Genomic DNA, 15,155 nt, shown 5'->3' with positions numbered 1-15,155 from the left:
ATCAATGTTATCAATAAGCATACATGCTAAGTACAAAATTAATTATAATTTTATCTATGTTTCCAGAGAAAAACAGACCTCCATATATGCCGCAAACCACAGACACATTAACAGCTAACAGTGCTAATTAAAGCATTAATTGCATCCTTGTTAGCTAAACTATTTTTGATCTCCCTACTTACTATTTTGTTGTTACTGTGTTTGGCATATCGAACATATCATGGGCGGCTTGCCAGGCTCTGCCATGGAGCGATAGCACAGCGGGTAGGGCGTTCGCCTTACAAGCGGCCAACATGGCCGACCCGAGTTCGATTCCTCCGCCCCTCTCGGAGAGCCCGGCAAGCTACCGAGAGTATTCGATATGCCAGACACAGTAACAACAAAGTCTCCAATGGAGACGTTACTGGGCCCGCTCGAGCAAATCGACGATCAACGGGAGGGCCTTTACCTTTACCTTACTTACTATAATTCTGCTATAAGCATATCCTAAAAAATCATACAGTATATTCAAGAAAATAAGTACACATGAGTTAAAATAAAACACAGATATACATAAATATTTTTTAAACTATTGGAGACAGACCACACCTTGCATGCAAGAGTTTCTGGGTTGATCCCTGGCACTGCTGGGAACAACTCCCAAATATTGAGCTGGGAGTAGTCCCTGAGCACTGTCGGGGATGGACAAAACACAAACAAAACATATCTGAAATAAAATATATAACGTCTAATAATCTAAAATATAAATTATGTAACAAAATGTTAGGAGCCACAATATCAGGCAATGACAGGGCTCAGAGCAATTAGAAAAGGAAGATCACTTTTGAAGTACATTCAGGCTCTCACCAATTAAAAAAATAAATTGGGGGAGGCGCTGGAGAGAGAGTACAGTGGGTAGGGCACTTGCCTTGCACTCGGTCAACCAGGGTTCAATCTCTGGCTTCCCAAAGGATCCCCCAAGCACCACCAGGAGTGATCCCAGTGTACTGGGCCAGGAGTAAGCCCTGAGCATCAACTCAGGAGTGGCCCAAGAGCCAAAATGGAAAAAAAGAAAAAAAAATTTTTTGAGGTGAATATGACTCCCAGAACCTCATATATATGCTCTACCACTAAGCTATGCCCTAGGCCTTAGCAAAAATAAATAAATAAATAAAAACCTCTTACTTAATTCTAAGGCCAATATTTTATATAAGTTAAACTTATCTATTGCAGAGAAAAACACAGCTTGCTCAAATGTCATTTTCTCAAATCTGTTCTCTCCAATTTTCCTGGTGGAATGCATCCACGAGTATGAAATGGAGACACAAGCAGGTGGAGAGTCTAGGCTGGCAGCTTTCAGTACCCAAATTAACCTTGAATTCTAATAAACGTCTGTGCTTTTCGGCTGGAGGTTATTATTTACCCACCGCTGGCTAAAAATAAGAAATGATAGCATAATCTTGCTAGAAATGTGGGTCATTTGACAGGATAAAAAATATATATTGGTACTGAAGCAATAGTACAGCGGGGAGGGCGTCTGCCTTCCGACCCGGGTTCAATCTGACATTCCATATGAGCATTCCTGAGCATCGCCGGGTGTGACCCAAAAAGCAAAAAATAAATTATATATATATATATATATATGTGTGTGTGTGTGTCCAGTCATGGAATGGACCATGACCTCCTTCCAACTAAGTGAGCCAGTAGAAAGACAAACAGAGGATGATCTCACTTATCTCTGGTAAACAGAATAGCTGGAGAAGGAAATGGAATGTAGTAAAGAGGGCTAAGCCGAGATCACCCTTGACCCAAGAGTAAAGGGAGGAGGACAGAGAAGGAAAGAAATCGAGGGAGGAAGATGAGAAAGGGCAGTAAACAGGGGCTGGGGCTTCAGTTAAACAGGTGATGTGGGGGAGTTACAGAAGCCAAGGGAGCTTCCAGAGGTTTCCAGTCCCTTGTCAAAGGGAAACTGTCGGGCAGGAAAGAAGAGCAGGATCCTGTCGTCCTTCTGGGCAGCACCACAGCAGCCGTGCACGAAAGTCCAGCTGGGTTTAACACGACTGCTGCAGGGCTGGCGCGACAGAACAGAGGGTAAGGAGGGCTCTCTCCTTGCACGCGGCCGACACGGGTTCGATACCCGGCATCCCATATGGTCTTAAAGACCTCTCCAGTGAACCCTGAACGCAGAGCCAGGAGTAAGCCTTGAGCACTGCCAGGTGGACTAGAGAGACAGGACAGTGGGGAAGCCTCTTGCCTCACACGCAGCCAACCAGGATCTGATCCTAGCGACACGCACGATCCTTCAAACTTTGCCAGGGGTGATCCCATAACACTGAGCCAGGAGGAAGCCCTGAGCACTACTGCATGTGGACCAAAAAAGAAAAAAAAAAGAACCACAAAGGCTGACACACAGGACAGGGGTGCAGATGACAATAATGATCAGCAAGTCTCTTTTTTGGTCAGTAACCATTAACTGAAAGAGAAGCAAAGTAAAGCAAAAAAGATGAAGGAAGGCTACGAGGAAAACAGCTGAGGAAGACAGGTTGCTTTAGGGTCACTACTCCCACCCCGCTGTGACCTCCAGGGGCCACAGATCCACCCAGAGAAGACCTGCCCACAGCCGGAGAGAAACAGCAGCGGGGGGACAGGTCTGGAAGGCACCTCACCATATATTCCACAGCACGTTCACCGCCTCGTTGGCTATGGCCTCAACAGAATTTCTGTTCTGATCTTTTTTTTCCCGTGGAGAGGTCTCATTTGCATCCAGTCCGGCACTACACTGTTACCAAATATCTTGATTAGTACCCTAGTTCAAGGGAGTCGTTAAACAACAACAACAAAAAAATTAAATATCAGGAATGATCGTGGAGGACAAGTCAATCCAATTCACAATAACAGCTTAATCCCAACAATCCCATTCTGTTTCGGTTATAAAGGCAAGAAAGTTACATAAAGCCAGCTTACAAGCTGAATATAAAGCATTACATGTTTCAAATGTAAAACAGAAAGTCAGTGCAAAGTATTTTATCCAATATGGTATAGATAGGAAAGACCAAAAGGAAAAAAAAGTGACATAAACCACGGTTAAAAGTCCCTTCTAAACTGTGGTGAAGGAACTGACTGTTCAAGCTTTTTACATCCATTACTGAATCCTCACGGCAAATCTGTCAAACAGCAGAAATCTTATTCCCAATCTCTCCCTACAAATAGAAGACTGAAGTATAGGAAAAATGCTAAAAGAATAGTCTATTAGTAGACATCTTCATAACTCATTCATCTAGTAGATACACTGCATCTTCATAATCCATTCAGTGGATACTTAGTAACTCAGATACAGATATCTGAGTTACTGTACTAAATGCAGCAATGAATAATGGTGTGTATATATGTCCTACCAAATGAATGTTTTTATGTTCTGGGAATAGACATTATGGCAGGAGAGAACGCTCCATACTGTTTTCCACAGGGGCTGACGCAAACAACATTCCCACACATAATGGAGTATTATGCAGCTGCAAGGAATGATGGCGTCATGCAATTGCTGCAATCTGGTTGGAACTGGAAGACATCACGATGAGTGAGGTAAGCCAGTAGGACAATCGCAGGATGATCTCACTGTAGAAGAGGATATGCAGTGTAGTCAAGAGGAGAGTGTGTGGGGGTGGGGAAATGCCAAGATCGCCCTTGATCCAAGAGTACAGGGAGGAAAAGGACAGAGAAGGAAAGAAATTAAGGAAGATGAAAAAAGGAAGTAATGGGGGCTGGAGCATCAGCACAGCGGTAGGGCGTTTGCCTTGCATGCAGCCGACCCGGGTTCGATTCCCAGCATCTCATATGGTCCCCTGAGCACCGCCAGAAATAATTTCTGACTGCAGAGCCAGGAGTGACCCTTGTGCATCACCGGGTGTGACCCAAAAAGCAAAAAAAAAAAAAAAAAAAAAAAAGGAAAAAAGGAAGTAATGGGGAAACAGAGGTGGGGGCTCTCAGTTAGACCAGTTATATGGGAGAGGGGTATAGTGTGTTTCTAAAGCACAGACTCCACAACACTGAAAACACGCAATCTACACTACAACCCCAAACTTTTTTCTTTCTTTTTTTTTTTTTTTTAAGATTTTAAAGAACTGTGATTTGCAGAGTTACTGATAGCTGAATTTTAGGCATACAGTATTCCAACACCAATCTCACCACCAGTGTCAACTTCCCTCCACCTGTGTTCTCATACTTCGTCTCCCCCCACCCCTCCACCACCCCATGCCCCCTTCCCCGTGCCACCTTGACAGGTACATTACAAAGTTCAACCACAAACTTTGAAATGTGCCTATCAAGGAGGCAGAAGGGGTGAGGAGGAAGCCTGGGGAACCCTGGTGGAGGCAAGTTGACACTGGTGGTGGGATTGGTGTTGAAACACTGTATACTTAAGGCTCAACTATCAGTTACTTTGTAAATCATGGTTCTAGTCCAGCAGACCTGGCTGCTATGGGGGGTGGGGGAGTGCTCTGACCCAGACCCTCTGGCTGCAGGCAGAATGGGTGCTCCCGGTTGCTGTGGAGCACGACCCCCTTGCAGTCTCTGGAACCGGGCTTCTCCCTCTTGGCACGATGGACGCTCTGGACCAAGTGATGCATTGTGGTGGGGGCTGTCACGTACTCTGTAGAACGTATAGCACATTCCTGTCCGCTGCCCACCACATGCCGATAATAACCGTGACAGTCAGAAATGGCTCCAGACGCCACCTGAACACCCTCTCAGTGGGGCAGACCACCCCCAGCTGAGAAGCACGGCTCGAAATAGAAGCTCAACGCCTCTCACTGAAACGGGAAATTCTTTAAAAGTGGAAACCAGGCAGGCAGAGAGAAGAGGAGGGCCGCCGAGACAGCGCCACAGGCTGGAGCACTGGCTGCGGGTGCACAAGTGCCAGAGATCCCAGTCGGACCCCCTGCACCTGACGGTCTCCCAGGGCCCCGAACATCCAGCCCGCCAGGGGCCACACCCTGAGCACAGAGCCAGGAGTCTCCTAGGCACTGCCAGACGCGAACCAAAAACAAAATCCAAAGGGAATAGCTGGTCAAAGGCATGCCAGAGGGAGAACTGCTAATCCCTGGAGCACATTCGCCAAAAAGATGGGCAAGATAGAAAACTTTGACAACTTGGGACCAGAGAGACAGTCCAGGGGTTGAGGCACTTGGCCAGCTGACCCCGGTTGGTTCCCGGAATCTCATATGGTCCCCTAAGCACTGCCACAAGTGAGCCTTAGCATTGCTGGGTGTGGACCAAAAACAAACAAAAAAGTAAGGCAGGCTGGAGAGATAGCACAGCAGGTAGGGCGCTTGTTTGCCTTGCAGATAGCCAAGTAGGGTTTGAAGCACACATATGGTCCCCTGGGCCTGCCAGTAATAATCCCCGAGCACAGCCAGGTGGAACCCCAAAAGCAAATTTGAAAAAAAAGAATGAGAGGGGGCTGGAGCAATAGCACAACGGGTAGGGCGTTTGCCTTGCACGCAGCCCACCCGTGTTCGATTCCCAGCATCCCATATGGTCCCCCGAGCACCGCCAGGAGTGATTCCTGAGTGCAAAGCCAGGAGCAACCCCTGAGCATCGCCAGGTGTGACTCAAAAAAAGCAAAAAAAAAAAAAAAAAAAAAGAATGAGAACTTCATTTAATTTTCATGGCTAATTCCTTGTGTCTGTGTCTCAGCTTCCTCGTCTGTAAAATGGGGATAATACCTGCCGAATGAAAGGGCTGTAAGTAGTCAACGAAATAATTCACAAACACAAAATACACCTGTAGGCACACAAATTCGCAATCAATTGTAACACTAATTTTTATCATGTAACGCTTAAGTGCAAAGAAGTCAGCCGAGGGCCAGAGAGAGGCCTCAGCCGACTGGTGCTCATGCTTTTGCACATGGAGGCCGAGGTTCTATCCCTGGTATGCAGGGTCCCCTGTGCACCGCCAGGAGCAGCTGCCTAGCACAGAGGCAGGAGTTGACCATCGATGTGGCCCCCAAACAAAGAGTCAGTCTAGAGTTTAATGAAGATCCGATAAGCCAACAATTGTCTGCTTTTCTCTTCTGTTTTGTTTTGGGGCCACAACAGGGGTCAAACCAGCATCTTCCACAGGCTGAGCACACACGCAGTCCTTTGAGCAATCCCTGCAGACCCTCGAGGCAATTACCATCTAATTAAAGATAGCAGGGACAAAATAATAGAGGCTGTTATCAATGATGAGAGAGACAGCATTTCTAAGAAAAGTAAAATAGAGAATGTTCTCAGAAAAGACCAATAAACCCAAGCACTGAAACAAAAGCAAACTTCAGCTTTTTGAAAGCAAACTTGAAAGCCAGCATACCTCTCTCAGCAGCGCGACCAGAGGCGTCATGATGTCCTTGGTGACCATGTCATCGCAGACGTCAAAGCCTCCACAGGCGCTGAGGTTTCTATACAGACGAGTACAGCGTGTCACTTTCAGCTCACGAGCCACGAGGCACATTAAGCTCCCAACTCTCTTTAGTTGGGGAGTTGCAGAGGTTGGGTTGGTGCAGGGGATCAAACTTCCCTAGGACGCCTCACACAACAGCATCGTAAGCTCTACCACCGAGCTCACTCCAGGCCCCTCGGATTTATTCCTTCCTTCCCACCTCCCTGGTTTTTTGGGCCACACCTGGCAAGGCTCGAGGGTCATTCCTGGCAGCATTCAGAAAACATTATGGGATGGTAGGGATCAAACCCAGGTTGACTGAGGCAAGGTGAGCATCCTACCCTCTGTGCTATGACTCCAGCCCTTTTCTTTTTTTTTTTTTTGTTTCCTTTTGGGACCACACCCGCCAGTACTCAGGTTACTCCTGGCTCTGCACTCAGCGATCACTCCTGGATCACTCCTGGCAGGGCTCGGGGACCATGGGGAATGCTGGGGATCAAACCCAGTTGGTTGTGTGCAAGGCAAGAGCCCTACCCACTGGCCCCCTCAATCCCTTTATATCTATTTTTAGACCATATCAGATAAAATTGTTGGTACAGCCTCATTTTTAGAAGGCCAATCGGCTGATTGCCAGATGTTCTGATCCTTGTTTTACATGCTGCAAACAATGAACCGCTGTCATACAGAAAGCTAGTTGTGTAAGTCAGAGGGAGGAGGGCAAACATCAGACACTCACCTGTGGGATACAGAGAACCAAGAGAAAGGGACAGCATCAAGAGACAACAATCTCTTGACCCTGGATTGCCTGGACCCTGCCCCAGACTGAGAGTCCACGTGGGGGGTGAGGAGAGCATGAGAGGAAGGATGATGCGGTGGATCGGGAGGACGAGGGGCCATTGGTCGAGGTCGTGGGTACTTGGTGGTGGTGAGGTGAGGGGGAGTATACATCAAAGCCATGAATACCGGCACTATTTTAAACACATGCAAACTACAAATTGAAAAAAAAAAATTAGTTCTGAAACTGGATAGTTCAACAGGGAGGGTGCCTGCCTTGCACGGAGCCAACCTGGGGTTCAATCCTCGGCACCCTACAAGGTTCTTGGTGCCCACCAAGAGTGCACAGAAACAGGAGCAAACCCTGAGCACCACCGAAACCAAAAACCAATTAAAAAAAAAAAAAGTGCTGAAAGGGAGGCAGGCATGTGGCTAAAACACAGGTACGTAAGGGACAGGGAGATTTCTACTCAGAAGAAACCACAGCCTGAGCTCAAGTGAAGTGGCCTGTGGGATATACGGCACCTCACAGACACGACTCCCAGGGGCCAGCAGCGGCCCGAGTGTCACTAGGAGGCAACCCTGGGAACGTGTGACGTCTACTGGGAAGACTCTGCCCACCTTCAGAGAGCACCGCACTGAGGGGCTGAGAGAAACGAGAAGACGGCTCTCGCCCTTCCTGCAGTCGTGGGCGAGGGAAAGACTGTGGCTGTGGCCTCCCACGGCAAGCGTTCCTCCGGCTCATCTCGCACCTAAACTGTCGCCCCTGGCCGATCTCCACAGGCTCAGAGCGAGTCTCCTCCCTGAGAACGAATCTGCTGAAAAACTCGGATGCATGGGTTTTGTGACCGAAATCTCCTGGTTCTCAGAGAGTGGAGAAGATGGGGAGAACTCCCCCATCTCCCTGTCCTCCCGGGAGCCTGGCGGTCATGCCCACGAACTGCCTCTGGCATCATGTAAGATCACGAACTGGCCAGAATCCAGAGACTCACAAATAAATCTCGGAAGAGAAAGTGAGCCACAGAGATGCCTCAGCACCCCAAAGTCACCATCCAGTTAAAAATTTACTTCCAGCTGTATCACCCTATTTAAAATTTTAGAACTCCTGGAGAAACAGCTCATCCTCCACCCCCATGATGTAACAAGAGTAGCACACCACGTTGGATGGAGTGTAAAGTAGAAGGCAACCTATTTTCATGCCCCCCCAAATTTTATATATATATACATAGGTAAAGGTAAAGGTAAAGGCCCTCCCGTTGATCGTCGATTTGCTCGAGCGGGCCCAGTAACGTCTCCATTGGAGACTTTGTTGTTACTGTGTCTGGCATATCCAATACTCTCGGTAGCTTGCCGGGCTCTCCGAGAGGGGCGGAGGAATCGAACTCGGGTCGGCCATGTTGGCCGCTTGTAAGGCGGACGCCCTACCCGCTGTGCTATCGCTCATATATAATTTTATATATTGGGCTGGAGGGGCTAGAGCGATAGCACAGCGGGTAGGGCTTTTGCCTTGCACGCAGCCAACATAGCCAACCCGAGTTCTATTCCTCTGCCCCTCTCGGAGAGCCCGGCAAGCTACCGAGGGTATCTCGCCCACACGGCAGAGCCTGGCAAGTCACCGTGACGTATTCGATATACCAAACACAGTAACAACCAAGTCTCACAATGGAGACGTTACTGGGCCCGCTCCAGAAAATCGATGAACAACAGGAGGGCAGTGACAGTGATTGGGCTGGAGCCATAGTACAGCGAATAGGGCGTTTGCCTTGCGTGGGGCTGACCCGAGTTCGATTCCCAGCATCCCATATGGTCCCCTGAGCACCGCCAGGAGTAACTCCTGGATGCAAAGCCAGGAGTAACCCCTGTGCATCTCCGGGGGTGACCCAAAGAGAAAAAAAAATAATAAAATTTTATAGATTATATATTAGCACACAAGGGCAACCTGTAACAACATGTTAGTAATCACTTATATGAGGACTTAATGGCTCCAAGGTGAGATGCAATACTCTTCACACACGTTCCTCTGAGGAAACTCTTTTGGATCATATGCAGCAGATTATTGATAACTTGCAATACAAAATAACTTATTTAGTACCTGCTTTGGGGGTAGATTTGGGTGGTGGTGGGAAAATTCAAAATAATGGTGATGGGATGGTGTCATGGTGTTGGAACTGGTGTTGGAATATTGAATGTAAAAAAAAAAATATTGTAAACAACTTAAAAAATTAAATTAAAAAATAATAATAAACTGTCACCCATTAGGATCTTCTCTAAGCACCGGTGACACTGTCCCAGAGCTTCCTTTGTGATGATGGCTGCTGATAATTATACACACGTCTAACTATTTGATTGACACCTGTCTGCCTCAACCAGCCTGCAAGATCTATAATGAGAGAGACGTCATCTCCCTTGCTCAGGGCTGCCTGGCGGTGAGTGGCCTGGCGTTGTTAAATCAATGACTCCAGCAGCACAGACTAACTTAGCTTCTACTTTTGCCCCCTCTACTGTCCACTCTTTGCACTGCCGCCAGAGTAGCCTCTGCAAAGGGGCACAACGGCTTGGCAGGGCTTGGACACACCCCGGGACCAGAACCCTCACCTCCGCGGGGCCCATCTCCAGCTTCAGCTACTAGTCCTGTCTACGCAACCCACTCGCCCTGCCTTGAGCTAAGCCAAGCCCTCAGCTGTCCCAAATACTTTTCCACGCCCTTCACTTTCATTGTCTCAGTTCACAAATGTTACACAGAGCTCAGCCCAATTCACATGAACTTCCCTTTCAAAGTCAGAATGTATGAAAAGTGTATGCGTCACAGGCTTCTATTTAGAGGACAGAAGGGCATCTGGGAGGGCAGAGGGACAGGTAGTCCAGTGGGTAAGGCGCGTGTCTGGCCAAGTGGTTCCATCTCCAGCGCCACAAACGGTCCACTCCTGGAAGGAGTCATCCCTGAGCAGCAGAGCCAGGAGTAAGCCTTGAGTGCCACCAGGTGTGGCCCCCACCCCAAAAGTGTCTAGACCATTTAGTTAAAAAACACAAAAATGAGTCTAGAAACAAACCATTTTAACACGATTAAAAATATCTATATAAAAACTTAACTCCTCATCCAGACAGCTTGCCCGTTCCTGCGATTTGCCAGTGACAGTTTCCTCTTACCTGTGCAGGGGCACAGTTTCCTGTCTGGCCCTCATCAGCGTGGGTTCTGGGTAGGGGGCAAGGATCTTGCTGGTTTGCTCCATCTCCTGCCCCAGAACACCTGGCACCTGCACTGGGGTGAATGCACTGAACCCTGAGGCTGAGAGATATGGGATGTGCTCGGAGTTCGCCAGCCAGGCAGGCAACAGAATGCATGTGACTGGAGTCCCCAGGGGTCTGGGTTCAAATGCCCCTTTCTGCAAACAGCAGGTCTGGCATGCGCCAAGGAGGGGGAAGGAGATGTCCGGGTTCAAATCCCCTGCAGACAGCAGCCCCACTGTGGGAGACCTGGGGGGTTTCAGGGTCCAAATCCCCTGCAGATGGCAGCCACGCCCTGGGTAGACCTGGAGGTTCCGGGTTCAAATCCCCTGCAAAGAGCAGCCCCACCGTGGGTAGACCCTGGGGTCCGGGTCCAGATCCCCTGTACATAGCAGCTCCCTCCCCTGGGCAGACCCGCGGTCCGGGTTCAAATCCCCTGCAGATGACAGCCCCACCGTGAGTAGACTTGGGGGTCCCGGTCGAAATCCCCTGCAGATGCCAGCCCAGTCCTACCCTGGGCAAACCGGGGGCTCTGGGTTGAAATCCCTTGCAGATAGATGGCAGCCACACCGTGGGTAGACCCTGGGGTCCGGGTCCAGATCCCCTGTACATGGCAGCCCCCTCCCCGGGGCAGACCCGGGGTTCCGGTCCAAATCCCCTGCAGACGGCAGCCCCCTCCCCCGGGCAGACCCCCGCAGGCGGCAGCCCCCGGCTCACCTGAGCGCGCCGGCCGCCGTCTCCCGCACGGCCAGGCTGGGGTCCAGCAGCAGCGGCCCGAGGCGCCGCACCGCGTCCCTCCGCGCGAGCCCGGCCAGCGCGGGCCGCTGCTGCACCAGGCGGGCCAGGCCGGCGCACGCGCACTCGCGGGCCTCGGCGCTCGGGTGCTGGAGCTGCGGGGCAGACAGGTGGGGGTGAGTGCGGGTGGGCGCGGGCCGGGGGGCGCGGGGTGCGGGGGTCCCCGCCGCGCCCGCCTCACCTTCTCCAGCAGCTCGGCCGCGGGCCCGTCCTCCTCCTCCTCCGCCTCCTCCGCCTCCAGCCCGCAGCCCGCCGCCGCCTGACAGTCGCCCGTCGGGGAGAACTGCGGCCGCCTGAAGCGCTTCGTCCGGCTCTTGCCCATGGCCGTCGAGAGAGGAGGGCCAGCGGGAGCGCCGGCCGCGGCTCAGCTGGACCCGGCTCAGCTGGACCCGCTGACCGCCGGGGCCCGCATGGAGGTGCACTGCGCAGGCGCGCGGCCAGGAGGAGGGGCGGGGCCCGGAAGCGCGCAGGCGTACAAGGGGCGGGGGCGTGGCCAGGGCATTACCTCATCGGGCTGGGCAGCGGCCAACCGGGATTCGATCCTCGGCGGCATCCAAGGCACCACCCCGCCCCCCCACCTCGTCAGGACTGATACCTAAGTGCAGAGCCTGGAGTGACCCTAGAGCATTGTCGGGATGGGGCCCAAAAACGTAAAAGAATAAGTAAATAAAATTGTATTTCTAGAATAATTCAGCTGGGATTGGTGATACCTGACTTGCAAGGTTATCATGAGTGAAGTAAAACCCGTAATAGCTAAGACCTAATACCAAGTCTGATGTCTAATAGATGCTCCAAAAGTATTAATGAGGGGACTGGAGCAATAGCACAGCAGGTAGGGCGGTTGCCTTGCGCGCGGTCCACCTGGGTTCGATTCCCAGCATCCCATATAGTCCCCCCCCCCCCCCCCATCACCGCCAGGAGTGATTCCTGAATGCAAAGCCAGGAGTAACCCCTGAGCATCGCCGGGTGTGACCCCCCCCAAAAAAAAAGTATTAATGAGAACCTGGGCGCTAGTGTAGTAAAGGTATAGTAAATAAAGGTCTTGCTTTGCACCCGGCCCACCGGGTTTTGTCTCCTGCCACATCGTGTTGTCTCCCCTGGGCTTAGAGTCAGCTGAGCTCCACAGTGTACAAAACAAACTATATAAATATGTTTGTATATATGTATATGTAGCACTGTAGCACTGTCCTCCCATTGTTCATCGATTTGCTTGAGCAGGCACCAGTAACATCTCACAACAAATTGTGAGACTTCTTGTTACTGTGCTTGGCATATTGAATACATCACAGGGGGGCGGTTCTTGCCAGGCTTTGCCATGCGCACGAGATACTCTCGGTAGCTTGCCGGGCTCTTGGAGAGGGGTGGAGGAATCAAATCCGAGTCAGCCAAGTCAGCTGCGTGCAAGGCAAACATCCTACCCACTGTGCTATCGCTCCAGCCCAGAGAATTATATTGAGAATATTATAGTTAATGAGAATTTCTTGCGCGCATAATTCCAACACCACAATCCCTCACCACTGAGTGCACACTTGGCAGGCAGGAGGCCCAGAGTTTGATCCCAGAACCACATGATCCCCAGGGCACCAGAGGCAGTGGCCCAAGAACTAAAAAAAAAAAAAAACAATGTATAATATACAACACAGTCACCCAAGCCAAGCACTGGTTTAAGACTTTATATCAATCCTCTAAATAATCAGATGAGTAAGCATTATCTCCACGTTACATGTGGAAAAACAAGGCTTAGAGCAATTTATACAACCACTAAGTGTCAGAGTTTATGATTCAAACTCATGCAGTCCAGCAGCAGAACCCTAACCACCACACACACACACACACACACACACACCAGTGCCTTTATGATTTCTAGGCAGTCTCATACACAGAAGGTCAACTGTGGCCTTCTGAAAAACTATCTTCAAGCCATTTACAGATATGTGTATGTATGTGTATATATATATAAATATGTGTGTGCATATATATATATATGTATATATATGATTTCGTTTTGTGTCTTCAATTCCTGGCACAGCTCCTGCCATAGACAAAGCCCAGTTAGTTGATGTCTCAGGCCCGAGAGAGAGTACAGCAGGTTAGGCACTTGCCGTGCAAGTGGCTGACCGTGGTTCAATTCCCATCATCTCATATTTCAGGGAATGATTCATAAGTGCAGAGCCAGGAGTAAGCCCTGAGCACAGTCGGGTGTGGCCAAAATATTTCACTTAATCTGGGTCCAAGGAGTTAGTGCAATGGTAAGATGGTTGCCTGGCCTGGGTTCAATTTCTGGCACTGTAGATGGTCTTCTGAGCACTTCCAGGAGGGACCCCTGAATACAGTGCCAGGAGGAAGCCCCAAGCACAACCACAAAATAAAAATAATTAATTTACTTAATTTTGGGAGAAGCTGTAACTACAAGGGTAGAGCACTGACCCTCCACTGATGAAGGTCTGGTCTAGATTCCCAGCACCAGAAAGCCAAACAGTGCCAGAGGAGATTACTCCAAGACCTGGGTTCAGGCTCTGCAGGTGGAAGGGTCCTGGTTTCATTACTGGACATGACTGAGAGCCACCCCTGACCACTGATGAGTGAGAGAACACACACACACACACACACACACACACACACATCTTTAAATCTTTAGTTTTCAATCTCTCTCTCTCTTTTTTTTTTTTCTTTTTGGGTCACATCCGGCAATGCACAGTGGTTACTCCTGGTTCATGCACTCAGGAATTACCCCTGGCAGTATTTGGTGGCACCATATGGGATACTGGGAATCTAACACCGGTCTGCCGCGTGCAAGGCAAACACCCTACCCACTGTGCTATCGCTACAGCCCACACCTCCAATATCTCAAGAGGATTGGGTGACTGAGTTTAAGGAGCCAAGAACAAAAACTAATACATAATAAGCATTTATAATTACTATTTAAAAATACTTGCATATACTGATGGAAACATTTCATTAACAGATGGATTCTTTCACAAATACACGAGTGTTTTTTGTAGGGCGTGGGGGTGATGGGTGCCAGTGCAGGTGCCACTAGGGGCACAATTGGCAAACCCGAGGCTAGAGTGGTGGGCTCATGTGCCCCCTAAAAATCATCTTGCCTGCCCAATCACAGGAAGCAATTTTATAGGCAAAGGTCATCTTTCCAAGGGCAGGTTGCAGACTGACAATCATCAGAGTGATCAGTAAATTCCTTCAGGGTGAGGAATTGCTTTAAGGTAATTGGAAAGAAATATTTATGATTAAGGTTTTTCACCTTCTTTTTTTTTTTTTTTTTTTTTTTTGCTTTTTGGGTCACACCCAGCGATGCACAGGGGTTACTCCTGGCTCTGCACTCAGGAATCACCCCGGGCAGTGCTCAGGAGATCATATGAGATGCTGGGAATCGAACCCGGGTTGGCCACGTACAAGGCAAGCGCCCTACCCGATGTGCTATTGCTCCAGCCCCGGTTTTTCACCTTCTTACCTCCTAGTAAAAGGTCATGGTCACAGTCATGGTCCTCCCGTTATTCATTGATTTGCTCAAGCAGGCCCAGGAACATCTCCATCATGAGACTTGTTGTTACTGTGTTTGGCATATCGAATACGTCATGGGTAGCTTTCCAGAATCTGCCGTGCGGGCAAGATACTCTCAGTAGCTTGCCCGGCTCTCCAAGAGGGACGGAGGAACCGAATCCAGCGTGGCTGGGCCGGCTGTGTGCAAGGCAAACGCCCTACCACTGTGCTATCATTCCAGCCCCTAGGAAAAGGTAAGGGGTACATTTTTGTTTTGTTTTGAGGCCACACCAGGCTGTGCTCAGGGCTGATTCATGACTGTCGGAGGGGCGTGGCAGACCATTTGGGGTGCCCCGATGGAACCCGGATCAGCTGGGTACAAGGAAAGTTCCCTACTTGCTGTACTGTACTCCAGCGGTAAGGGGAACATTTTTGGGGTGTTGTTGGTGGTGAGTTTTTTTATTTTG

At 49.7% G+C, this 15,155-nt stretch overlaps 1 protein-coding gene across 1 annotated transcript in view; it reads right to left on the bottom strand.

The window, feature by feature from the left end:
• HEATR3 (HEAT repeat containing 3) overlaps nt 1–11,559 on the bottom strand; it is a 43,429-nt gene extending 31,870 nt beyond the window's left edge. Inside the window, exons 1-4 of the mRNA XM_056137119.1 lie at nt 11,372–11,559; nt 11,113–11,285; nt 6,328–6,415; nt 2,646–2,758 (exon numbers count right to left, since the gene is read on the bottom strand). Of these exons, the coding sequence (XP_055993094.1) occupies nt 2,646–2,758; nt 6,328–6,415; nt 11,113–11,285; nt 11,372–11,512 (515 nt within the window). The 5' untranslated portion in view covers nt 11,513–11,559. The remainder of the gene's footprint in view (nt 1–2,645; nt 2,759–6,327; nt 6,416–11,112; nt 11,286–11,371) is intronic.
• Between the last annotated feature and the right edge of the window lie 3,596 nt (nt 11,560–15,155).

This window comes from Sorex fumeus, unplaced genomic scaffold (assembly GCF_029834395.1).
Source record: "Sorex fumeus unplaced genomic scaffold, SorFum_2.1 ptg000122l, whole genome shotgun sequence".
NCBI lineage: Eukaryota > Metazoa > Chordata > Mammalia > Eulipotyphla > Soricidae > Sorex > Sorex fumeus.
This window is presented reverse-complemented; position numbering and strand designations above follow the sequence as displayed.